Here is a 26,447-nt window from a genome sequence, read left to right on the forward strand (position 1 = left end):
AAACCCTTCTCCGTGCTCAAGAGTGTGCATGACAGAGAAAGGCACAGACTCCAATCACAGCATACTAATTCATAAAATGTCCCAATATAGTGATTAGATGCATCAAGAGTAAATTTAAATATTTCCTTTGAATTATTCTCCAAATTTGGCCATTAAATATTTAATACAAAGTCTATCCCAATAGCAGTGATCCCCCACAGGGTTGCTTCTGGAAGTCCCTCTGACATTTTGTCTTATCACATCATCCAAACAATGACACGTCTAGAAAGAGGCCACTCTGTTTTCTGAATATCAACTCAAGGATTAGAACTGAAGTAAAAGCAGTTAGAACCAAAGGAAACAGACACACACATTTTCAAACACACTCACAGAATCATGGCAACTCTCGTATCTGACAATGGCTGAATTTCATTCCAAGCAGATAATTTAATGATAGCTTTGCTAGTAAAAAAAAAAAAAAAAAAAATTCAAGTAAAATGCTCAAGCATATTTCAATATAAGGGAAAAGGATCCCTCATTATAAGGGAAAAAGCAGCTACAATTTAAAAATTTACTGCACAAGAAATCAACATTAACTCTGAAACAAAGACTAAGAGGATGTTGGCCTATGGAGACAAAAGTCTGCCACGTGGCAGGGGGTGTGAGTTGGCTCCCACATCTGTATCTGCTCGAGAACCACAAACTTGAATCACGGTTTAGGAATATTTGGGTTTAACAATAAACTTAAAGTGTAATATTATTTTCACTTTTCCTCTGCAAAAGAGTTGAAGAGAACACAAATGATTCATGGTAGAGATTTATGTTGTACGTGAAAAAGTACCATGTCCATATAGATTTGCTTTAAAAAATTTGATCATGACAAGTTTCAGGTAAAAATCATTTTTAAAGGGTCAATTTTTCATTTACATCTGACCAATACATCTTATTTACATACATAGGACTCAATTTTTATTCCATTTCCTTCATATAAAGTGTGTTATTTTAAATGTATATAACTGTTATATACCATTTTTTCAGAAACACTAAATATCCCCTCATTCACTGGCAGTTTTGACGATAATAGTTGGTCTCCACATTGAGAAATGAATATAGTTAAAAGCTCAAGGAATAACATAAAGATGAAAATCCAGTGTTAACACCATGTGTAGGGCCACATCAGTCATTCAAGGAGTCAACGGCTTCATCTGCATAAGTTCTGGTTGCAATAAAACACAAAGCAAGTAGGATTCTGAAGACCCTGAAGAAGAGCTTTGACTTATGACATTAACCGCTGCTTAATGCTGTGATTGATGTTAAAATCTTATACTGGGTTCATTTTTCTCTTCAAAAAACACTGATTTTTCTAGTAATATTTAACTTTAAAAAGAAGGTATCTTAGGCCTTTAACCCTCAGAGAACTGGTATATTTAGGCAACTAACGAAAAAAAAAATAATCAGAAGCATGTGTCCTTGTCCATAGTCTCCAAAGGGTTAAAGTGCAGAAATTGTTCTATCACCTGTTATATAAGGCACTCTATTCCACTTTTTTCTTAAAAGAAACTTTCTCTTTGGTTTCTTGTAATTTTTCAGTGAGTCTATCCTTTGTTTCTTCCATTTTTTCTGTGAGAAGCTCCTTGGTCTCTTCCATCCTGTCTTGTAGATACTCCTTAACAGGAGGCGGTGTCGACATGTAGCCCCGACTACGCAAATACTTCACAGTGAAGGAGGTTCCTCCCAAAGTCACAGTGTATCGGGCAGGTGTTGCAATCTGAGGGGAAAAGCAAAGGCAGGAGATCAATGGCTCATCAGGACTACTGTCTTAAGCAAAAACAATCTGAAATTAAAATTTTTAGTAACGATAAGAGTATAAATTACTTTATTGGCTACAGGGTTTTTCCCTCTTTTGTAAATGTATTTTATAAACATCTGTCACTGAGACACTGACCCAAGGACTACAGCATATTCGCAGAAGCCCTGGAGCCTACAACCACGTGCTAGTGAACCCGGAGACAGACGCCCTGGGAATGTGAGACGATGCCTCAGGACCAATAACAAACATGCACTTGCCTCTGTTCCTTAAAATCCCTGCTAACCTGTGGACATTGTGTATCTAGAACGAAACCAGACCCAAACTACTTCAAATGGTGAGAAGCAAACATGGGCCAAATGTTTATTCTTCATTGAATTTAGTTTAGTTTCACTTCCAAAACCCTTTGACTTTTCCAGGCCTCATGCTACCTTCTCATTACAATCCACCCTGGGTCTGAAATCCCAACTGGGAACTTTCATGAGGAAAAAAAAAAAAAATCTGTGCAGGCATGCACAGATTTAACTTTGCCCAGAGATTTAAGGACCAAAGCTGAGTACTAGATGAACTGGTCAAAGAACAACACAAAAGTGGAGAGCATCTGTATCCCATTCTGATAACTTCAGTACCAAAACCCTTTGAAAGAGGGGCCTATGCTCTACATCTCCAATTTGCCTCTTCATTTTCTCTTCAATTTACTCTAACCAAGCCTTCACCCCCACCTCTCATCACAGTTGATGAGAGGCCTGTGAACCGTCAGAACCATGGAGACAGGTTCCCCCTCTACTCCTTGGAGCATGCCCTGCCTGGCTGCTGTGCCCCTACTTCCCTGATTTCCTTCTGCTTTAGAGGCTGCCCCTTTCCAGTCCTTCCTGCCCATTCCTCTTCCTGTTGCCTACCTCTGAACACCATGGGGCAGCACTGTACTCCCTCTCTCCAGCCACCTCATTCCTCAGTCGTCTTAGCCCAGGATCATGTCTGTAGTACCATTTGTACATTAATGATTCTTAGATTTCCAGACTGAGCCTTTCCCCTAAATTCCAGTATATACAACCTCCTACTCATTTCCACCTGCATGTCTAATAGGATCTCAAAATGTCATTTGTTCACAGCTGCTTCATGATGTTCGATGGTCCTGCCCCAAACCTACTTCTCTCAAAGCTGTCCACATCTCAGGAAATGGCAACTCTATTATTTTATTTATTTATATAGAGTGTAGAGGGAGCCCCACATGGGGCTTGATCATGACAACCCTGAGATCATGACCTGAGCCAAAGTCAGGAGTCAGACTCTTAATGGATGGAGCCACCAGGACACCTTCCCTCTCCTCTCAAAAGATTGACTGATTGATTGATTGATTTGGGGGAGAGAGAGGAGCAGAGGGGTAGAACCTCAGACTCTGCAGAGCCTGATGAGGGGCTTGATCTCATGTCCCCAGATCATAACCTGAGCTAAACCGAGAGTCAGAGGCTCAGCTGACTGCAACTCTATTCTGTTTTTTTGTTTTGTTTTGTTTGTTTTAAGATTTTATCTATTAGAGAGAGAGAAAGCACAAGCGAGGTGTGAGGCAGAGGGAGAAGCAGACTCCCCATGGTGCAGGGATCCCTGACACAGGGCTTGATCCTGGGACTCTGGTACTATGACCCAAACTGAAGGCAGACACTTAACTGAATGAGCCACCCAGGCGCCCACCCACGACTCTAAAGTTGCTCAGGCCAAAAACCTACAAGACAGCTTTAACTCCTTTCTCTTGCATAATTTACATTCAATTCATTAAAAAATCCCACCAGCTCCATCTTCAAAACATATCTAGAATCTACCTGCATCTTCTGGGCTTTCCTGTTACCCCTGGGTCCTGGCCACTGTCAGCTCTTACCCACACCACCGCAATAACTCCTCCTGCCAGGTCTCTAGGCTTCTACCCTTGCCCTCCTATATAGGCTGTTCTCAATACACAAGCCAAAATGATTTTGTTAAAACACAAGTCAGATACTCAAAACTGCCCAGTGACTTTCCACCTCCTCTGAGTAAAAGCTGAAGTGCTCACGTGGCTGTAAGGGCCCCCAATCTGACTGCCGCTCTGTTGCCTCTCATCCCAGCCACACTGGCATCCTCCCTGTTCCCGCCAATACTCCAGGTAGCCTGCAGCCTCAGTACCTTGCATTTGTGTTTCCTCTCCTTGAATGCTCTTCTACCCAACTCCCTCACCTGCTGGCAACATCCCTCTGAAGAAAACAAAATACCCAAAAACACCCCAACACAAACACGTCCTCCCTTGCTGCTGTTCTTTCTTCTTAGCACTTACCATCATCTAAACATGGTGGTGTGTGTGTTTTAACTTTACCTTCTTTACCCAGCTGGCTCCCACCACTAGAATATAAGTTCCATGAGGGCATGAATTCTGTACCATTTTATTTAATTACAGTATTCCCAGTACTAGAATGGTACTTGACACATAGTAGGGACTCAAAAAATTTTTGTCAATTAAACTAAAGGTTCACTTCTGGGACAGTGATACAGGGCTGAGGAGTGTGTCCTAGTCTGTGTCACAAGGTTAAACCCAAGTGTGTTTTCTCCTCTTTGCCACACCTCTTTTCTGAGGCTTTGCCTTATTGAAGCAATAAATCCCAATGTTTTGTCACTGCACTTGAGAAACTGTGGGTTACAGAAAATACCCAGGAGAATCCCCTGTACATTTCCCACTTCCCAGAGGAACACTGAGTGGGATGAAACACTGCTGACACTAGCCTACCTACATGTACAGGTTCATGTTTCAACTTCCACCCAACAAACATATGCTGCGCACTGATGTGCCCACAAACCACAATACCAGGCATTGTGAAAACACAAAGAGAAAGAAGACATGACTCTGAATTCCTGAGCACTTAAAATCAAATAAAGAAACCAAATATTAAAAAAACAAAAAAGCCCCACACAACTAACGCCAGACCATGATACGAACTATTAAGAGTTATACATGCTATGGGAACACGGGATAAGGAGCCATTAGGGAAATAGCATAAATCATCATGATAGTTTGATTTACTAAGGTAAATTATACCCATTATAGCTAGAAACTTGATCATTTATGGATTTATTAAGTTTTCATGTTGGAAATATTCAATTAAGCTTTAGCTCTCCAGTCAAAATTACAATAAAAAAAAAAGATCTCCCAAGATTTCAGAGGATTTTAATGAGGATAACAGAATAAAACAACGTTACTGGTACTACCAGAAAACCATACTTCTAAGTATTTTTATACAATGAAAGTAAAATAAGATAGCACCTAGTTTCCAAATGTTTTCTACCTGTTTTCTTTATCAGGATGAAGATATATAGAGCTTGGTAATTGTCAACTTAGAAAAGTAAGATTAATGTGGCTAAATTCTACAATTTACATGGAGTCTCCTCTTCCAAAAGAAAGACCCACAGACATAGAAACTCTGCTTATAAAGATGTCATCGTCTCAACTCCAGAGAACAGCTAGATTATAGACAACAAATTTCTAAAAGGAAATACATAACAGCTACTAAGTCTAAGGTTGATCCCATGTAACAATTTTTTTTAAATTTTTATTTATTTATGATAGTCACAGAGAGAGAAAGAGAGAGAGGCAGAGACATAGGCAGAGGGAGAAGCAGGCTCCATGCACCGGGAGCCCGACGTGGGATTCGATCCCGGGTCTCCAGGATCACGCCCTGGGCCAAAGGCAGGCGCCAAACCGCTGCGCCACCCAGGGATCCACGTAACAATTTGAATTAGACTTTACTACTTTACTTATCAAGAAGATGAACTATTATAAACAGTGGAATAAATGCTAAATATCACTAACAAGTCAAGTGACGTGTGGATCTCTGAATAAGGAAAACTAATATACTCTAAAGTGTGAGAAATGTCAAAAAGATAACTTCCGGAAATTTGGAAGTCCCACGTTTATCTGATTACAGCAGTTAGGAACGATCTATTCTCAATGGACTTCTTCCTAAACCATCATTTTATTTATAAAATCTAAACTTAAAAAAAAAAACTTTAGCCATTAGACTGGTATTTTATATGGCTATTTTAAGTTACAAAAGATAACTACTGGGAACTAACACAGAGTTTTATGAGAAACTGAGCAGGTTACCAGTTAAGCGTGAAGAGCAATTCATTCTTAACAGTACTTACCTTAAACAAGGCATATGCTGTTAGTGCATTTCCACTCTGGGAATTTTTCAGAATGTTTACTATGCTGTCAGGTAACCCAATGAGTTCTAGAAAAGGAACCACATTCACTCCTCTAAGAAAGAAACAAAATGATTTATATATACATGTCACTCCTCTAAAGAACAAAGTAACGTCCATGTATATATGTGTGTGTGTGTATATATAACATACATACACATATATACATACACACGTATTTATGTAAGCATACACACAAACTTCAAGGGATAAACACTTTCAAAGTTTTCTGAAAACACCAAAACCAAATTTTGTTTAAAAGTCACTTCTGCATTGTCGAGCACTGTGATTTACCTCTAGAAGAACATGATGTACAGAAACATCAGGATTGTACTTTATCTTACCACTTGTAGCTTCTGCTTTCCTTCCGCACAGAGACGTATATCCCTAATCACTATATTTTAAACAGAAGGATCTAGCAGAGTAAAATTAATAGCTTTAAGTGACTTGAGAAGGAAGAATCAAAATCATTAACTTGGTCTTAGTTTCCTCAAACAAACACTACCTCCTCAGAATGCTGATTCAAACTTCAAGACCTATGCTTTCACCTCTAAAATTGCACCTCAAACTATATTACTGTAAAAGCAACATTATAACAGAACTTATTGTGGTGGTATGTAAAGAATAAATGATTCTATGGGTTTGATGGAAAGTTCAATTATTCTAAGTGGATGCCTCTATCCTGTTAGCGTAAAAGGCAGGTGAAGAAGCAATTACCATAAATTGCAACAAGTTTTTGCAGGGAGGGAGAGAAAGCAGAGAAGTCTCTAATACGAGCTGCTAAGTTCTATTTTTAGTTTCCTTCTTTATCAACATATAGCTATACTGGCATGTGCTGTCTTAAGCTCTCTCCCTCACTCTGTGTTGTTTTATAGACATTGTGCCCTGTGATCCCAAATCAAATTCTAGTTCGTTCTTTTCTTTTCTTTTTTCTTTTCTTCTCTTTTCCCTTCCTTCCTTCCTTCCTTTCAAGATGTATTTATTTTAGAGAGAGACAGAACATGCCAGGGGGGAGGGCTGAGGGAAAGAATCTCAAGCAGATTCCTCACTGAGCATAGAGAGCCACGTGGGGCTCTACCTCACAACCCTGAGATCATGACCTGAGCTAAAATCAAGAATCAGATGCTTAACCAACTGAGCTTCCACAGTCTGACAGAAATCTGGGCTCCACAAAGTCCAGCTCTATGGACGCTTCAACTGATGCAGAAATACACAAGGGCAAAAGCACATTCACAGTCAGGATAAAATGCAGTGAAAATCAGGCAGGAGTTTGCCTCAGAACAGATCTGTAACTTGAGAAAGCTGAGGCCCAACACACACGGCATCCAAGCGTAGAACAAAGCCGCCATCAAGCTACGTTTGATCAGATGGAGCACTCCGGGCTGGATGTAGGATCTCTGCAAGGGTCTGCCAGAGAGCAGCGGCAGTAAAGCTTAAATTAAAATAAAATCTATTCACATGTATAATTCAGATCTCCCTGAAATCTGAAAAGCCTAAGATCTTTATCACTGAGCTAAATAAATACAGAATGGCACTTTGTTTATCATGTCTAGAAAGGCAGCAATGCTCGTTGTCAGAGTGACGAAAATAAACACTAGGTAGGAATGCCGTGTGATGTCAAATGCCCATCTTTCAAGTTAAAACTATTTTTTCTTCCTCCTTTTAATAGTTAAGTAGGTAACAAATACCAGCTCTCTGCCCAGCTAAAACAAAATAAAATAAAGAGAGCCTCTTGTCAGTTGAATTGAAGACCTATATTTAATACAATCAACTCCAATTTGATAACAGAACCACATGGCAGTGACAGATACACTGCCATTAGAACAAATGCTAAATACTTATTCTGCAAGTATTACTTGTGATAAGATCTTTACTTAGAACAAATCAACTTTCTGAAGAGATAGGATTTAATAAAAAACATTAAGAACTGTTTCTGGGAAGCAACACATCCTACTGAACATAAACCAGCTGTGTGGGGCCAAAACTGCGGCACAGCGATGGCTGGGCTGGGGTGCGGGGTCTGGCAAAGTCCCGCGCTGACGGCCAGCCACAGGCAAACTGTGACAGGTAAAGGGACAGGACTTCAAGTGCACAGTCTTACCACCATGTTTACACGCAAGGACTCTCCAGAAAAAGGGGGAAGAATAAAATAAGGGTGCATTCCACAGGGGATGGCAGTGTCACCACTGCCTTTGGTGCCAGATGGCACTGAAAACCTCTTAGGTATGATTCATTATCACTAAGTTACTTGCGGTCTGCTTTCTTCAGTTTAGAACTCTTTTACCTAAGAAGGCAAAGAAAAGTAAATGGAACAAAAGTGCTCTTTTTAAGAGCCCAAATCAGAATCTCATACTCAATTAATTAAAAACAGATTTCTCCCTGCAAGGACTTCTGGCCAAATGCTTATAAAGGGCAGCCTCAGGAGGGCAGAGCTATCACTCATCACTTTTCACAGTATGGCATCAGAAAATCCTCAATAGCTCAAAAAAGAACATTTGACATATAGACAGCCATTAATTATATAGAGCTGAATGCCAATAATAGTTTTTATCCAAAATGGCACAGGATTTTATGCTGTTAAAAACTAGAGCAGTTCTGAAGACTTCTATAAATATTATATATGTACAGAAAAATGTCATTAATGAAAAAGATAATTCCATATAGTGTACATACGAGGATATTCTGTAAAGAAAGGGACAATTCAAAAAAAAAAAAAAGAAAGGGACAATTCTTAAAGGATAATGATACACAATGAAGAAGGCTATAATTGAATATTAGGAAGCTAATGGAGAGAAAGATGTGAAGAGAATCAGAACAGCATCAACTACACAAGGTAAAAAAATCCCTTCAGAATTTTTGTAGAGAAACACTCCTAATCCTGTGTTTTCTCAGAATAAGTCTTCATTATCTTTTAATTTAGTAAAGAAAACAACCTTTTCTCAAGGAGTAAGCTTTACATATAAAACTCACATATTTTATTAATACCTTAATATCAAGCCATTAAATGTAACCAAACACTGAAAACTGATGGATTTCTGGAAAGAATAAAATCATTCTAGACTCATAAGGAGAGTTTACTATAAAATGTCAAAGTGAGGTCCAATGTGCCATTTCACTGTCCTCAGGATGCGAGCTCACTGAGCTGCCGTGCCCAGTCCACCACAATCCAACACAGCGCACTCAAAAGAACAGGCACATACTGGAACACCTTGGTTCTAGAGGCAGGAAAACACTGGAAATCACTGGGATCTGTTTGTTTGTACTCCTGTTCCTAAAACATTGTAAATAATATAACTTATCTTAAAAGAAAGGAAGAGTATTTAACAGAAAAGGGTGCATTCTAGACATTCTGTGTTTTACAATACCTACAGGCTAGGCCCACCAAATTAACTTTTTTTAAAAGTTTATTTTAGTTGTGGTAAGAACATCTAACATGAGATCTAAACCCAATTTTTAAAGTGTATAACAAATTAACTTCTGATCAGAACAAAAGGCCTTACCTTGACACGTATCAGGTGTGGGTAACACTAAAACCTAAGTCTGCAATTTGTTCATTTTTGTATCTGCAGCAGATATTAGCCAGGGTTTGGCAAAATATCATACGAATTTCCCACCAAAATCATACATATGGCAAAATAATAGATATATTTTTACATTTGTGAACACTTTAAGGAATATCTAAGTATAGAACTCAATAGTGCTGCCAAATTCCCAAAATCTCTTTATTTCTGTGCTATGCTAAATGTTAATAGATGAGAGTAGGTGCTTTGAGCTAAGACTCCAAAATATTTTGAGAAAAGCTAAGTTATTTTGACTTATTCTTCCTTAATCTCATTAATATAATGGGAATTACATTACCTACTTCATATGGTTTTTGTGAGGATTAAATGAGATGATAGTTTAAAATTTTCATATAATCCCTGCTATACATGCTAAGCAAATTTAGCTATGAAAATGTCAAAAACTGCTATGAAAAGCAGTCATATTCATCAGTTCAAAACATTAAAGCATTTAAAAAACTATTTATTTAAGGCTTTCATTAGTATAATTAAAAAGATTCACATTCTGACAAAGCAGGGGAAGGTGCTCAACCAAGCAAAAACTTACTTTATAGCTGCATAATAAAATGTTCCAAACCAAACACCAGAAGTTATTAGATGCACTGGAATCAAAACTTTCCCATATTGTCTAAATGTTTTCTTAAATCGTTGATATAGATTAATAGATTTGTCTTGTAAAGGATCAGGTTCTTCCTTTTTTTCTGAAGAAGTTCCAGGGGATGTGGCTTTGGATGACATAACCCTCTTGGATAAAATATCTAGCTCCCACTGTTTATGGTGAAGGACCCCCAGCTGGGGTGGATGAGCAGTGAATGGCTTCCTTTCCTTTGCGACACACTGGACAGCAGATAAGTGCAGCCATTGCTTCTGACGGCCCTGTACCAAAACTACTCTGGATTCAGCTTTGTATAAAAGTAATGGTCCCTTTATGTTTTGACAGTGTCCAAAGAGACTGGCTTTATGTGGTTCCATGCATGTCCTATGTGCCAGTCGGAATACAGACCTCGGTACATTCCATTGCATTTTGAAGAACAGTGATTGAAGGATTTCAGCTTCTACAGAGACTAGATAATAAAAAAAAAAAAAATTAGACTATACATAGATTTCCATTTTAAACCAGTCCACTTAAAAATAAATCATTAACAATTAGGAAGTAACAGACAGACATTGCTACCAAATCCACAGAAATTAATGTTAAGGTATATAGTTTGAACATACTACGATTTAAAAGTCTTACTAAAATAAGCATCAAATAAGTTATTAATACAACTGTTAAAGTCTGATAAGTAGTTGATACAAAGTGCCATTTTTTTTCTACAATGCCTTCTGACTAAACTATCTAAAATTATAAATCACATATGTTTTTGGTTGGTAAGTAGAGAGACTTTTCGACGTAACTAAAAGGTTTTTTTTTTTTTCTTTTAGATAACGTAAGACAGTATAATATAATTTAAAAAGAATGTAGTCTTTGGAATAAGACAGACCCAACTAAGCTAACAGTGGTATTATTTTGAGCAAATTACCTAGCTTCTCTAGACATATGTTTCCCCACTAGTAAAATAGAATTATAGTATGCATTACTATATGGCAAATCAATTCCCTTCTCTCAATATCAGGCAGCACCACCTGAATACCAATCTCTATCCCCACCCTACACCAGCTACCTTACTACTTCTCCTATATTGATTTCATTTTTTAAACTGTATACTAAATAAGAATCTATATGAGTTAGCACTCCAACAAATTAGCAATCCAATAAATACAAATACTCTATTTTACATGAATATTTATTGCCTGGGAGTACAAAGTTGTCTATCATTACACAAAAATGTCCATTAAATGAACTGTCCCTATATGAAATTAATTCCCTAACTCACCCCTCCCTAATTAATAGTTAACATCAGTTCTTATCAGGCTCTCACAGATAATCCAATAGCACAATGTAAATAAATCATAAAATGAAACTGCACATCTTGCAAAAAATAGGCTCCCAGGAAACTTTAAAGATGATACTGGAGATTGCTGCAATGAAAAGTAGTCGGTGACAAGTAACAATCTGAAGGTTCAGACCCCTTAACAACCAAAAAAAAAAAAAAAAAAAAAAAAAAACCATAGAGATGGTTAACAGGTGCTTCAATTAATGACTTAAATATTAAACAACAAAGAAAAGCCATAGAGAAAAATGATTAAGTCCTTAATTACTGGGCAGCCAGGGTGGCCCAGGGGTTTAGCACCGCTTTCAGCCCAGGGTGTGATCCTGGAGACCTGGGATTGAGTCCCATGTCGGGCTCCCTGCATGGAGCCTGCTTCTCCCTCTGCCTGTGTCTCTGCCTCTCTGTGTCTCTCATGAATAAGTAAATAAAATCTTAAAAAAAAAAATAAAAAGTCCTTAATTATTTAAGTACTTTTACTTTGACTTCTTTGTTCCCCTAGAAACCAATCTTTGGGCTAGTGGTTTCCAAAACTGGCTACGCATCAGAATCATGGCAGGTTGGGGATGTTGAGACAAAGAAGAGATGGTTTGAAAAACCTGATTCCTGGTCTCCATCCAGACCTAATGAATCATAATCTCCTATAGACAGGTCACACCTGACAATATGAATTTGGAGGTCATTTCTCTAGGCCCAGCAAATGGCTTCCATATGTAAGACACAGGATAAAAGTGCATCAAGGAAATAAGGCCCATGAAATTAACTTTTAACTTAAAATTAACTTTAAATTACAAATGAAAATTAAAATTAATTCAAAGGACAACATACGGGCAATGGCTAGTGACAGTGCAACTCTACAGACTTGCAAAGGTCATCAATCACAATATTGATGACATATACAGTAAGACTCCTCAGATTTCAAGGAACAAACCTGTTTCAGACGAATACAAGTAAAAGTAGATGGCAAGTACAGACGGAGTAGTAGCGTACGTACTCTGGAATGAACAGGCTTCAGGAACAATAAAATCTAGGCAAGACAGAAGTTATCTTGCCGCACGGCTAGCACTGTGTATAATGGCCTCAGCTCACTTGTCAGTTTCCATTTCTAGATTTTGTTAGTTGGCTAATCTTTCCAATTAAAGATAAAAGATTTTGGTCAATGATAGAGGTGTCATTCCTCACAAACTCTAGTTAGATCAAATCAGTTGTATCTGGACACGATGGGTGGACCTGAAGAAGCTATGAACTAACAGGCCATTATTTCTGATATAAATAGAGACCCAGAGTGATAAACCTGAATTTCTTCCAGTGAGATACAATAATTTCTGTAAGACATTTTTTAAATCATGAGACTTAGATTATACCAAAAATTGCCTGTTATTTCCCTGCCTCGGCAGTATGAAATTTTTATATGTATAGACGAGGCACTGTTTTAAACTGCTTGTTGCTTCAGTTATGGAAATAAATGATGAAGTGCATTACTAGAACCAAGTGAGGTGACAGGTTACGTTGCTTGCTGTGGCTATCCTTTTCCACTTTAGAACTGCATCATCAAAGCCTTTAACACTGCAAGTGGCTGGCATATGCATGATTAATGGTGCTGATTCTCAGTGTACAATCCTACTATGTACGGTGGCGGGGGGGGCATCATGAATAATTTTCATGAGCAGGCAGTAGAATTTACCAACCAGGAGCCTGGAAGCCAAGGTCAGACTGCCCAAGTCCACATCTTGGAAATGCTATAAACTATGTACCATTTGGACAAGTTAATCAGCCGCTGCCACCACCCACCACCACCACCACCCCTGCCCCAAGAACGCACCTTGGTTTCCAATTTATAAAACAAGGTTAATAATAGCACCTACTTCTTAAGATTGTTATGAGATAAAATAAATACATGTGAAATATGTTTGAAAATGAGGAATATGTAGCAAGTGCTCAGAAAATGTTACAAGTTATTATTTGTAAGTTTGTAAGTAAACAAAGTAGTCTGTTGACCTTATTTACAGTGACACAGCCTAAGGACCAGGGCCTGAGCTGAAAGGAGATTATACATGATAAACAGTTCCTAGGACGGCTCTGGCACAAAACTTGAAAAATTATATGAAATTGTACCTAATCAATCCAATAACAGCTAGCCCAAGACCAGGCACGGTTAAGCAGTTAACACACATGTGAAAGTTAGGAGCCTCTCATATAGCAATTCTGAGGCAAAGAGAAGGTGAAGACACATAGGTCAAGATTAAAGGTATAAGGTTTCCAGTTATGGAATGAATAAGTCACAGGAATATACATTGTTAATGATATGGTAATAGCGTTGTATGGTGACGGATGGTAGCTACACTCGAGCCTAGCATAGTGTAAAAACTTGTCAAATCACTACCTTGCACACCTGAAACTAATGTAACATTGTGTCAACTATACTCAAATAAAAAAAAAAAGAAAAAAGTAAAGGTATAAGGAAGCAGTGGGAACTAAAAGAAGAGAAGCCAAGTGAAAGGAATGACAGAGAGAGAAGAATGGATTGGAACAAATGTCAATGAGAAAGCACAAATGTTAAAATGCTGTTGGAATTCTAGAAAAGCTATATTCTAAATTTCCAGTTCCATAAGGCAAGGAATTCATTTATGAGATTCCTTTCCTCCCTCTATATCCTAACCAAACCCACACTACTCAAGATCATGTCAACATATTTCTATTTCTTAAACCTGGAAGCCTAAGGCATTCAAGTGGCACCAGAAATACAATACCTGAGTGCAAAAGGAACTAACTAATGTATATGCTGTTTTTATATAAGACATAAAAACACAGTAACTAAAAAGTTAGAGTTGAAACAACAAATTCCAACAGCAAGATTTAGTTCTCTATTGTGTGAATTCAAAAAATGTTTGTCAAACAAAATCTTATTTGGAAGTTCAATAAAAAAATAAATAAAAGCAAAGTTGCTCAGGTTAAAGCAGGAATGAGAGAAATAACGTCTTCTGGCTTGTCCTCACCTCCTCCAACCTATGGACCACTGCCACAGATGCCCTAACTATGAAAACAAAATTTGTCCACAAAGTGGACAAACTCTCTGTAAATAACGGTCTTACTTCAACTGCCATTCTCCTGCAAGTCACAGCCCAAGCACTAATACCCTGAGCCCTGAAAGCTAGCAAAGAAACTCCACTGAAAACGTAGATATTAGAATCTTCTTTTTTTTCTCTGTGGACTAACTCTATGTTTCCGGAAGGCAAGAAGTTTGTCTTGATTCCCAGTAGTTACAGGGACTAGAGCAAAACCTGACATCTAGTGGTGTTCAATCTAATTCGGTTCCACGAATGTCAACAATTTGTCAGCTTTTAAAAGACCCAATTGATCTCTAATAAATGACTTCTAAAATCAACAGAGCATCTTCAGCTTGGGAAGTTTTGAGGACTTAAAAGTTAGCATTGTCAACTTAAAATAACTATGATATGTTAAAAGCTTGAAAGGAAAAAGTAAACAACATAGACTATAAGCAGAATGGAAATTCTAAGAATCAAAAGGAAATGCTACAAAACAAAAAACACTGTAACAGAAATGAAGAATGTCTTTAAGGGATTCATAATCCAGAGAGCCAAGGAAAGAATGGGTGAGTTTGAAAGGAGGTCAACAGAAACTCCCTAGACTGTAATGTAAAGAGGAACAAAAAATGAACCCTCCTCCTCCCACCAACACACATATAAAAAAAAAACAGAACGAAACATCCCAGCATATGGGACAACTTTAAAGGTGTAACATACACATGATAGAAGTGCCAGAAGGAGAACAGATAAAGAAGTATAAGAAATATCTCAGTTATTACATGAGAAAATTACTAATAAGCACCAAACCACAGGTCCAGGAAGCTCTGAGAACCAAGAGAGATAAATATCTAAAATCTATAGCTGAGCATATCATATTCAAGTTACAAAAAGAAAATCTCGAAAGCAACTGGAAGCAAAAACAAAAACAAAAAAACACAAAATAACAAACATCTTATCTAGAGGAGAACAGGAATAAAGTTGAGCCAACATTTCTTCAGAAACCAGAAAAGAGTAAAGGGACTATTTAAAGTGTGTATAGAAAAACCATCAAACTAGAATTCTATATGCAGCAAAATTATCCATCAAAAGTATTAAACAAAGGTTTTATTAAGCAAAAAAAAATTGGAAGGAATTCACTGCCAACAGATTTGACTTTCAAGAAGGAAATAACATTCGAACTCAGATCTTCATTTTAAAAAAAGATTGACAGGGAAGGAATCAACAGAGGTAAAATAATCTTTTTTATTATTAATTGATCTGGAAGACAATTGTTTAAAGTAATGCTAGTAAATGCACTAAACGATTAAAAGTACATAATAAGTGAAATTTAAAAATAGCACTGTCCCAAAGAATTGGGAATAGTCTATGGTAACACTCCATGGTGAAGTACTAGCAACTACATATGAAGTATTACAAAATCATTTGAAGGGGACTTAGATGAGATAAAAGTGTATTATGAGCTCTAAGGAAAATGTATTTAAAGTTGATTTATCTAAAATGTATTTTAAAAGTACAACTGATCACTCATGAATAAATAAATAATATATTAAAAAATAAATAAAAAGGGGCAGCCCGGGTGGCTCAGCAAGTTTAGTGCCGCCTTCAGCCCAGGGCTTGATCCTGGGGACCCAGGATCGAGTCCTGTGTCAGGCTCCCTGCATGGAGCCTGTTTCTCCCTCTATGTCTCTGCCTCTCTCTCTCTCTCTCAGTCACTCATGAATAAATAAATGAAATATTTTTTTAAAAAAGTGCAACTGAGGGGCACTTGGGTGGTACAGTCAAATATCTGACTCTTGGGTTTCAGCTTGGGTGGTGATCTCAATGACCTTTAGACTTTCTTTCCCCTCTCCCTTTCCCTCGCACCACCACCCCCCCCCCCCGCCGCGTGCTCATGCTCTCACTCTCCTTCAAATAAAATATTCCACCAAAAAAAGTGTAATTGATACACTGAAAGAGGAGATAAAATAGAATCATATAAAATTCTCAGGTAAAATCACACAAGGCAGAAAAAGGGAAAAACAAAGAACAAATAGCAATGAATAAAAAACATTTACCAACATGGTAGATTATTAAGCCAATTAAAAGACAAATTGTCAGAGATTTCTTTTTTAAAAAACTAACTGCATTTTGTCTAAAAAATCACTTACTTTATAAAGACTCAGATTAAGTTACAAATCAAAGGATGGAGAAAAAACACATTAATACTGATTTTTTTTTTAGAAAGATGGAATAGTTATATTAATTTCAGACAAAGCAGACTTTAGAAATTCCTTGTTTATCAAAATGAAAGAGAGGTATTTCATAATAAATAATATAGTGGTAATATTAGGAAAAGATAACAACCCTAAATATGTGTAAATCTGATAAAAGAAGATTAAAGTACAGGGCAAAAATTGACAGAACTGAAAGGAGAAATAGACATTACCACTATTATAAGTGGAAGCTTCCAACACCCCCGTTAGTACTTGATAGGCCAAGCAGTCAGAAAATCATTAAGGATATAGTTGAACTAAACACTATTAATCAACTTGATCTAATTGACATTTATAGAGTACTCCAACAAGAGCAGAATATACATTCTACTCAAGCTTATTACATGGAGAGTTCAACAAAACAGACCGCGTTCTGCGCCATAAAATAACCTTAACATATTTAAAAGAATAAAAATCATGCAAAATATGTTCTCAGACCATAATGGAATTAAACTAGAAATCACTAACAGAAAGATAGCTGGAAAACCCCTGGAAATTAAACAAATAATTCATACATAGGTCATAGAAACCTTAAGATAAATTTTAAAATATTTTGAATTAAAAATGGAAATGCAACGGGATCCCTGGGTGGCGCAGCAGTTTAGCGCCTGCCTTTGGCCCAGGGCATGATCCTGGAGACCCGGGATCAAGTCCCACGTCGGGCTCCCGGTGCATGGAGCCTGCTTCTCCCTCTGCCTGTGTCTCTGCCCCTCTCTCTCTCTCTCTCTCTGTGGTTAGCATAAATAAATAAAAATTAAAAAAAATGGAAATGCAACTTATTGAAATTTGTGGGATGCAGGAAAGCAATGACTGTGGAGAAATTAATGGCACCTAAGGCACATATCAGAAAGAAAAATGATCTAAACTCAATAAGCTAAGCTTTCATTCTAGGAAACTAGAAAGAGAAGACCAATATAAACCTAAAGCAAGCAGACATCGTCATCACCACACCATCATCATAGCAACAATCAATGAAATTGAAAAGGAAAACAATAGAAAATGTAACAAAACCAAAAATCTGGCTCTGTAAAATACCGATTAAATTGGTAAATCTCTAGCTAGGTTTACCCAGAGAGAAAACACAAATTAGTAATATAAGAAATGAAACAGGAGTATTGACCCACAGACGTTTAAAAAGCGATAAGGAATACTGTTAAATAACTTGGTGCCCACCAGTATGGTAACTTAGCTGTAATGGAACAAGTCCTTGAAAAATATTAACTACCAAAACTCATACAGGAAGAAAAATATGACCTAAATAGCCCTATCTATATCTTTCAAAGAAATTGAATCAATAAGAATTAAGCTAAAAAAGAAAGAAGAAAGAAAGAAAGAAAGAAAGAAAGAAAGAAAGAAAGAAAGAAAGAAAAAAAGAAAGAAAGAAAGAAAGAAAGAAAGAAAGAAAGAAAGACCAGGCCCAGGTGTTTTATTAGTGAATTCTGTCAAACATCTATGGCAGAAATAATGTCAGTTCTCCACAATCTCTTCCAGAAAATTGAAGAAGAAAGGCTTCTAACCCATTTTGTGAGGCTAGCATTAGCCTATGACCAAAACTGGATGAAGCTCTCTGCTTAAGGAAAACTATAAACCAATCTCTCTCATGAACATATATGTAAGTCTTCAACAAAATATTAGCAAATCCAATCCATCAATGTTTAATACACCAAACCAAGTGGGATTAGTCTAGAAACTAAAGAATGATTGAATAATTGAAACTCAATATAATGCATCATATCATCAAGCTAAAAAAAATCATATGATCATGTGATTGTATGGATTGATATAGCAAAACCACTTGACAAAAATCCAATACCCATTCATGATTTTTTTAAACTCTGAGCAAACTAAGAGTACAGGGGAAGTTCCTCAATCTGATAAAGAATATCTACGCCAAACTCACAGCTAATGTGGTACTTAATGGAAAAGAGACGGGGCACTTTCCTCCTACTACTAGGAGCAAAGCATGGATGTCCTCTCTGACCACTCTTACTCAACACTATACTGCAATTCCTAGCTATCGCAAGAAGACAAAAAAAAAAAAATTGATACATTACTCACTCAATTTTAAAACTTTATAATAACCATAACCAAGACAGTGTAGCACTGGAGAACGCAAAGTCACACAGATCAAACAGAACAGGGTCCAGAAAGAGATGTACAAAAATACTCTTTGTAGTATTTTCTGGGCTGTTATTTTCCTACTCCTTAATGAATTTGATGCCTTCAACTTAATTTCTATTATATAATCCACCTCCTTCAATCTATTCCGCTTTTGAGCTTTCTAATACAAGAACTGGGCAACATATACAAGCTGTGATAATGAGGGAGCCATTGTTAAATTCTTAGTCTTCAAGAAAGGTTAAATTATGCCCCCTAGTGAATTCTCAAAAAATTTCATTAATAATTCACTGATTTTTGGAACAGTCTGAAATGTCAAATGTATCATTTGTATAAAAATCAATGATTTTTTCAAATTTACTATAAATAAATAAATTAAATAAATATATTCATTTACACATTTTTTTTTTTTGTCTTTCAGAGGACCTAAATTTCATAAGGCAAGCCACAGTGATTTGTAATGGTAGCACTGGTCCAGAATCTCATGATTCTATTTCCATCCCCTTCTTTTTTGGGTCTGGCTGATGTTATTCTATTGCACTGGGAGAAATGCAGGCTTTGCAGTCAGAAAGATTTGAGTTCCAGCCCTTTCTGGCATCATTTTACTTAGCTTTTTTCCTCATCCCTAAGTGGGGTTTTATTTATTTTTTTTTTAAAAAAAAGATTTTATTTACTCATGAGAGAGAGAGAGAAAGAGAGGCAGAGACACAGACAGAGGGAGAAGCAGGCTCCATGCAGGGAGCCCGACGCCGGACTCGATCCCGGGTCTCCAGGATCAGGCCCTGGCTGAAGGCGGCGCTAAACTGCTGTGCCACCCGGGCTGCCCTAAGTGGGGTTTTAACTACACCTTTATCCTATGGTATTTATGACGATGAAATGAGAGAAAATAAGTTTCTAGCATTAAGTATGCTATAACAATAATTAGTCCTAGTTTTCCTTCTTTATCTTCTCATCTATAGACTTGGCCAAACAAAGTTCATATTCTTCCTTCATCTAAACTTTTATCATTCTTCCATTTGGGTGATCCATGCAAAATCCCAGCTTCCTTAGCAATGCATTCCTCCTGGAAACCATCTGGTATTTCTCCACAACTGAAGTTCTGAAACACATGATCCCACTTTCTGCAGCCTCTTCTACTTACAGCCTTCCTTCCCTTATTCTCTGGACTGTAGCTCCAGGGCCTTACACCACCCTACCTCCTATTTTTCTTTCAAATCTAATAGCTTTTCCTAGTTTCACTCAGAAGTCTTTAACCAGCCTCAATTCTAGGGTGCATTACTTGAACTACTACTTTGTCCATCTGTAAATACCAGCCCACAAAAATCTAATCTTGAGCTAGAGCAACTCTTTTTCCCACAAGCATCTTACAGCTGAGCAGTAACAAAAATCACACAACTGAGTAAACTAGTACCCACCATACACTCAGGGTACCTCACCTTTCAGAAAGGCTCTGAATGTTATATGACAACCCACACTGGTTCCTGATCCAATCTGCTTCCTCTCCCTTTCCTTTCACTGACCGTTGCACAACTTTCTCAATCTCTTCAAACCTCTTATATTTTATTTTCAGCCCACAGTAAAATATAAGACACACCGAAGCGTATTTCTCGTGTTTAGAACTCTCCAATTTCTTAGAGCCAGAGCCTAAGCCCTTACAATCATCTACAGTGTCTCACGTCATTTCCTCCCTTTTCTTCTCTGAATACATCCCTAACTCTTTCTTCTTCTCACTCTGCTCCAGCCACACTACCCCCTGACCCCTCGCAGCTCTTCCCACATGTTAAAGGGGCTACTGTAAGAATTCTGCACTGGCTGTTCCCTCTGCTTGGAACAGTCTTTCTCAAGATGTCTGGCTAATTCTTTTACTCCCTGAGTCTGTTTTCAAACAGCATCCATTCCATGAGGCATGCCCGGACTATCCAATTTAAAATTAAAACACCACCCCAATCCTCCCTTTCCTTACCAACATTCCAATCTTCCCTATCTTGTTCTGTTTCTTTTTTCATAGCACTTATCTTGTAACACCCAATTTAATTTACTTATGTTTACTACTTAATGGCCCCACAAGACAGACGAAGATATACCCCTCTTTCCCTTTAAAAACGAGCCTGAGTCATTAGGAGTAAATTTTCTCAACTTCAGCCTTCCCCCTTCCAGAGTTACCTGCGTCCACACCCAACTCAGAATCCCTTAACTCCTTCCTCAGAAAAGAAACTCAATCCTCCCTCTGTGTTCTAGATCTAACCTCCTCCTGTCTTTTCCAAGACTCTGCTCAATCATATTTTCCTTGTATTTTTCTCCTTCCTGTACTTCAACCACCCTCTCCTCTGGCTTCTTTCCTTCAGCATGTAAGATATGTCATTAAGAAAACAGGTCTCTCTGTGGTATCTACTCAATTTCCTTAAGGATCCTTAGTTCAGTGGCAGCAGTTTCTGCTGTAATTTCTGACCCACAGAGAAGAGCAATCACAAAGTTCTTCATGGATGATGGGGCTCCCCTCATAAATTTATTTCTGTCATGGTGAAAGGTATCTCATCCAGACCCTCCCAGAATGGGTAAATTGGTCTTACATGGTAAAGCCACTCTACCATTCCAATCTCCCAAGGCCTCTGGATTCCTTCCTCTAGTATACAAGGCAAGTCTGGTATTTTAACTTCATGTAGCATGGGTCCCCTTTTGGTCCATGTTTTAGCCAACTAAACTGTCAGAAGCCCTTAACTCTCTCAAGCTATAACAGTGAATCCAGAATCTTAGCTTAGTGGTCCCTATATCAATAAATTTGGCCTGGTCCAACTTTATGTTCCTTCTATCATTATCCCACACTTTAATATCCAATCCCAGAAAAACTCCCCAGATTCCTATGTGTATAATAAATAATCATGTGGTTTTTAGAGTGCAACACACCTCCTCATGGGATACACTTTGAGGCTTCTCTTTGAGGGCTTCCTAGGACTTGAGTCTAGCAGCAGGGAAGCGTAGTAGGGTAGTTCCTAAGGAGAACCAGCTATCTTGCAAGGCAAATACCTCATGAAGGCCATTACAGGTACTTCACACAAAGCACGGCTCAATTCTCAAAAAGGAGTGGAAAGGCTGCTTTTACTGGCAAAGACAATGGATTGAAATTTAGGGGTTCAGTACCCCCATTCCAAATTTAAAGATTGCATTCCTTCTCAATCAATGCCCTCATTTTAATACCAGGTACTCTGTTAGATGGGGAATTCATTTTACATTGTAACTGAGCCATTTTGCAGGATGAGACTCTAGGTTTGGTTTCCAGCAGTCTCAGCTCTGCATCTACAGGAGATGAGTTTCTTTAGGGCAGACATAAAAACTTTCAGGTTATTTACACAGAGCTTGAGTTGCGAATCTAAAGACCTGAGCTCATCCTTTTCTTTCCTCTTTCGCCAGCACAGTTAGCAGCCAGCAGTCAACAGCCAGTCTCATACTTGTTAATTTGACCAAAAATGTTTTAAGTCATCAAATATGTGATCATCCCATCCAGAACCTTAAGATGGTAATGTTCTGTGTTCTGTATGTCTCTATTGCCACATCACATCACGGGCTACCAGTGTCCTTGTTACCACTGGAAATAGTCTTTAGTGCCTTTACATCTAACCTGATTAGGGAACCAATTCCAAGAACACCACAGCCGATTCAAAAAACTCATCTTTAAGAATCTGTTCCTCTAGAACCACTCTCAGTGCCAAAATCTGAATCAGACAAGTTTCTCCAGGGATACAAAACCAACAGGAAATAATACATAAATATATCTCTATCTATCTGTCTTTAGGTTTATCTATATTTGGATGAATGGATATTTATTTCTAAGTATTAGAAATCTATTATTAGATCATTCACCTAAGTAAATACAGATTTATTTTAAGGAACTGGCTCACAAAATTATGGGGGCCAGCAACTCTGAAATGTGTAGGGCAGATTTGCAGATTAGAAACTGGCAGAAATCAATGCTGTAGTCTTGAGGAAGAAGTTTTTCTTCTTGAGACACCTCAGTTTAAAATTCAGGCCTTCGATTGATCGGACGAGGCCCACTCACATTATTGAGGGTACAATCCTTTACTTAAAGTCAGTTGATTACAGATGTTGACCACATGTTAAAATACCACCACCATAACACCTAGATTAGTGTTTGATTAAATAGATAGTACAGCCTACTCAAGTTGACATATAAAACTAACCAATCACACATAATGAAATTAGATTTCTCAACCAAATCTTACTTTCAACTATACCAAAAACATTCAGAACAAGAATATCTTATGTGCTCCAAAAAGGCAATAAAATTTAAGCAGGACCACTCTGCTGAATGGATTGGCACAACAGTCCCTCCGCAAGCCTGGAGAAACAAACCCTCCATAAGCCACCTCTCTCCCACCTCCAAGGACACTGTGCTTAGGAAGTTGCAAGACTATATCTACATTTAAAAAAATTTTATGCTTCAAAAATGTGATCTCCAACTGCATAACAGAAATTACACTTTAAGATTATACTTCTGTGTGCTGTCCCTTTGGAAACTAAGGACTTAAAAGGAGGCATGGTATCTACTGAATCTGTTGCTTACCTTTACTTTAAGTAGAAAATTTGCAAGTTACTACTCCATTTTCTGTTACTGACAAAAATACAATCCAAACCAAGAGAATCCAAAGCAGGCAGGGTGAGTAATGAGCCAAATAACCAAAGTAGTACAAAAAGAAATCTTATATGTGGATTGAAATAAACCCTATATGACCCTTAAAAAAATTTTTTTTTTAAAGCTTTTCTTGGCAACTCATTCAATCAATAAGCACCCAGCTATGCCAGGCACTATTCAAAGCACTCAGGTTAAATCACTGAACAAAAGTGATGATCTTTGCCTTGTTGCAGCTCACACTGTAGTGAGATAACATTGAGTTATTTTTTCTCTAAATATAATAACCCATGCAATTATATATATAACCCAGCTGCATGACTTTGGCCAAATTACTCAAGCCTCATTTAAAAACAAAACAAAACAAAACAAAAAACCAAAAAACAAAAAACCTACCCCCTCCCTCCCCCACTGGATTACTAAGAACTAAATCAGTTCAAATATGTATAGAACTTAGTCTGGCACATAGAAGCTACCAAAATATTAACTATTATTTTAATGCAACTTTCAGAAAACCAGATATTACTCAGGCAATAATGGGGGAAAATAACACCAACAGTAGTTTTAAAGCATTTTTATCTGGCCATTCACTCCTTCCTTACCACTGCACAAGAGTTCTCCTATTCTCCACTCAATTTGCATGATTTTCAGTGAAGATTGATAAAAATCATAAAACGCGATCTCTATATATCCCATGCAAGACATATATTCATGGTGGAGTTTGTGCAAACTCATAGTTAAGAGGCTTTTAATCTAATGAAAAAATGTCTTTAGAAGTCAAAGTTAGATTCATTTTCCCTAAAATTACAACAGCACTTATCTCTAGGAACTTGAGCATCAGAACCAGCAACATGGGCTGTCCTCGCCTCGTTCTAAGGGGTGGGTATGCACACAGCACACCAGTCCTAGGACCTACACTTTCGTAGTTGTCCATCCTCGAGAACGGACACTCTCAACACCGCTCACGCACATAATAAAGGATCCAAGTGCAGGCATCTGAAACCGAGAGCTCGTCCTCATTTGTTAAAAATAGGCCTCGTCCTGGTCCAGGAATGGCTGGCTCACTGCGGGCCAACCACGCAGCAAGGCTGATGCCCACCGTGCGGAGGGGGCTCGACCGCGAAGTACCCGCCGCAAACCTGGCCGCCTCCAACGCCAAGTCCCATTACCTAACTACCTCCGGGCAGGTAGGCCAGGAGATCACGTCTTCAAGACAGCTTCTCAGGGGATCGATCTGGGAAAGGATTCAAGGTGAACCGCAAATCTAATCACACGGCTTTTACGCCCTCAAGGTGGAGACGCGCTCAGGCCAAATGGCATTAAAACGCAAACGCATCAGGAGCCCCAGTTCACAGGGAGTTCTGACCCTACGTCTCAGGAGGGAAGACCTGAGCCAGGGAGCTTCCGACTTTCAGAACAGGGGGTGCCTTGGGCTGTAGCGGAGCCCTGGGAGATCTAGGAGACCTGGAGACGTAGGAGATCTGGGAGATCTGGAAGACCTGGGAAATCTGGGAAAACTGGGAAACCTGAGAGATCTAGGAGATCTGGGAGACCTGAGAAATCTAGGAGATCTGGGAGATCTAGGAGACCTGGAGATCTGGAAGACCTGGAAATCTGGAAACGGGAAACCTGAGAGATCTAGGAGATCTGGGAGACCTGAGAGATCTGGGAGTCCTGAGAGATCTAGGAGATCTGGAAGACCTGGGAGACCTGGGAGATCTAGGAGATCTGGGAGACCTGAGAAATCTAGGAGATCTGGGAGATCTAGGAGACCTGGGAGACCCCGGGAGATGAGAGATCTAGGAGATCTGGGAGACCTGAGAGATCTGGGAGTCCTGAGAGATCTAGGAGATCTGGAAGACCTGGGAGATCTAGGAGATCTGGGAGACCTGAGAAATCTAGGAGATCTGGGAGATCTAGGAGACCTGGGAGACCCCGGGAGATCTAGGAGATCTGGGAGACCTGAGAGATTTAGGAGATCTGGGAGACCTGAGAGATTTAGGAGATCTGGGAGATCAGGGCGAACTGGGAGATCTAGGAGACTGGGAAACCTCGGTGACCTGGGAGATCTGGGAGACTCGGGAGATCTGGGAGATCCCGAGAGATCTAGATCTGGGAGACCTGAGAGATCTCGGAGACTGGGAGACCTCGGTGACCTGGGAGATCTGGGAGACCCGGAGACCGGAGGCCTGCGGACGTGCGGAGTCAGGCGGTCCGTCCCGTCCCCGCAAGCGTGCCTGGCATCCCCCGGCATCCCCCGGCATCCCCCGGAGGCCGCAGGGTCGAGCCAGGGCCCGCTGCCTTCGAGGACGACTCTACGGCGCGGCTCCCCGGCCCCTCGGCAGCCGTGCTCCGACGGAGGGCAGAGCGGAGGGAGGCCCGGACCGGAGCCGCTCCAGTCCCCCAGGCCCGGCTCGGCCAGAGGAGGGCGGGGGCTGCGCGGCGCGCGCGGCGGACCCCGGCGGGGGGGGGCGGGGGCGGGGGCGCGCCCCGCGGGCAGGTGCCCGACCCCTCCCGCAGCTGTCGGCGCTCTGGGGCCCAGGCTACCTCTCAGGAGGCTGACGCCCCCGCCGGGTCCCGTCCCGCCGCACGGGCCGAAAGGCAGGTCTCCGAAGCCGCAGCGGAGTCACCGGGACAGTGACCCGGTCGAGCGCGGGTCAGGGCGCCGGAAGCCACGGGGCCACCCCTCGCCGGCCCTCCCTGGCCTCCGCGGCCGCCCGCCCTCCCGCCGCGCCCACCAACGGCGTGCGTGCGGCGGCCCATGCGGCACCGCGCGGTCTCGCCAGGCCCCGCGCGCGGCACGACGGAACTCGTAGTTCCGGCGCGAGGCTCGCGCGGCGCTCGCTCCTCCGGCCGGCGACCGCGGCGTCAAGGGGCGGGCCCC

The 26,447-nt window shown here is 39.6% G+C and overlaps 1 protein-coding gene across 1 annotated transcript; it reads right to left on the bottom strand.

The window, feature by feature from the left end:
* Window positions 1–863: 863 nt before the first annotated feature.
* LOC129495447 (protein FAM210A) lies at window positions 864–26,302 on the bottom strand. Its single transcript, XM_055302969.1, has 4 exons — window positions 26,111–26,302; window positions 10,118–10,634; window positions 5,954–6,065; window positions 864–1,747 (listed from the first exon to the last, which is right to left on the bottom strand). The coding sequence occupies exons 2-4, from the start codon at window positions 10,591–10,593 to the stop codon at window positions 1,514–1,516; spliced, it is 822 nt and encodes a 273-aa protein (XP_055158944.1). The 5' UTR covers window positions 10,594–10,634; window positions 26,111–26,302; the 3' UTR covers window positions 864–1,513.
* Between the last annotated feature and the right edge of the window lie 145 nt (window positions 26,303–26,447).

The sequence above is a fragment of the Nyctereutes procyonoides genome, unplaced genomic scaffold (genome assembly GCF_905146905.1).
Source record: "Nyctereutes procyonoides isolate TBG_1078 unplaced genomic scaffold, NYPRO_anot_genome, whole genome shotgun sequence".
Classification (NCBI taxonomy): Eukaryota; Metazoa; Chordata; class Mammalia; order Carnivora; family Canidae; genus Nyctereutes; species Nyctereutes procyonoides.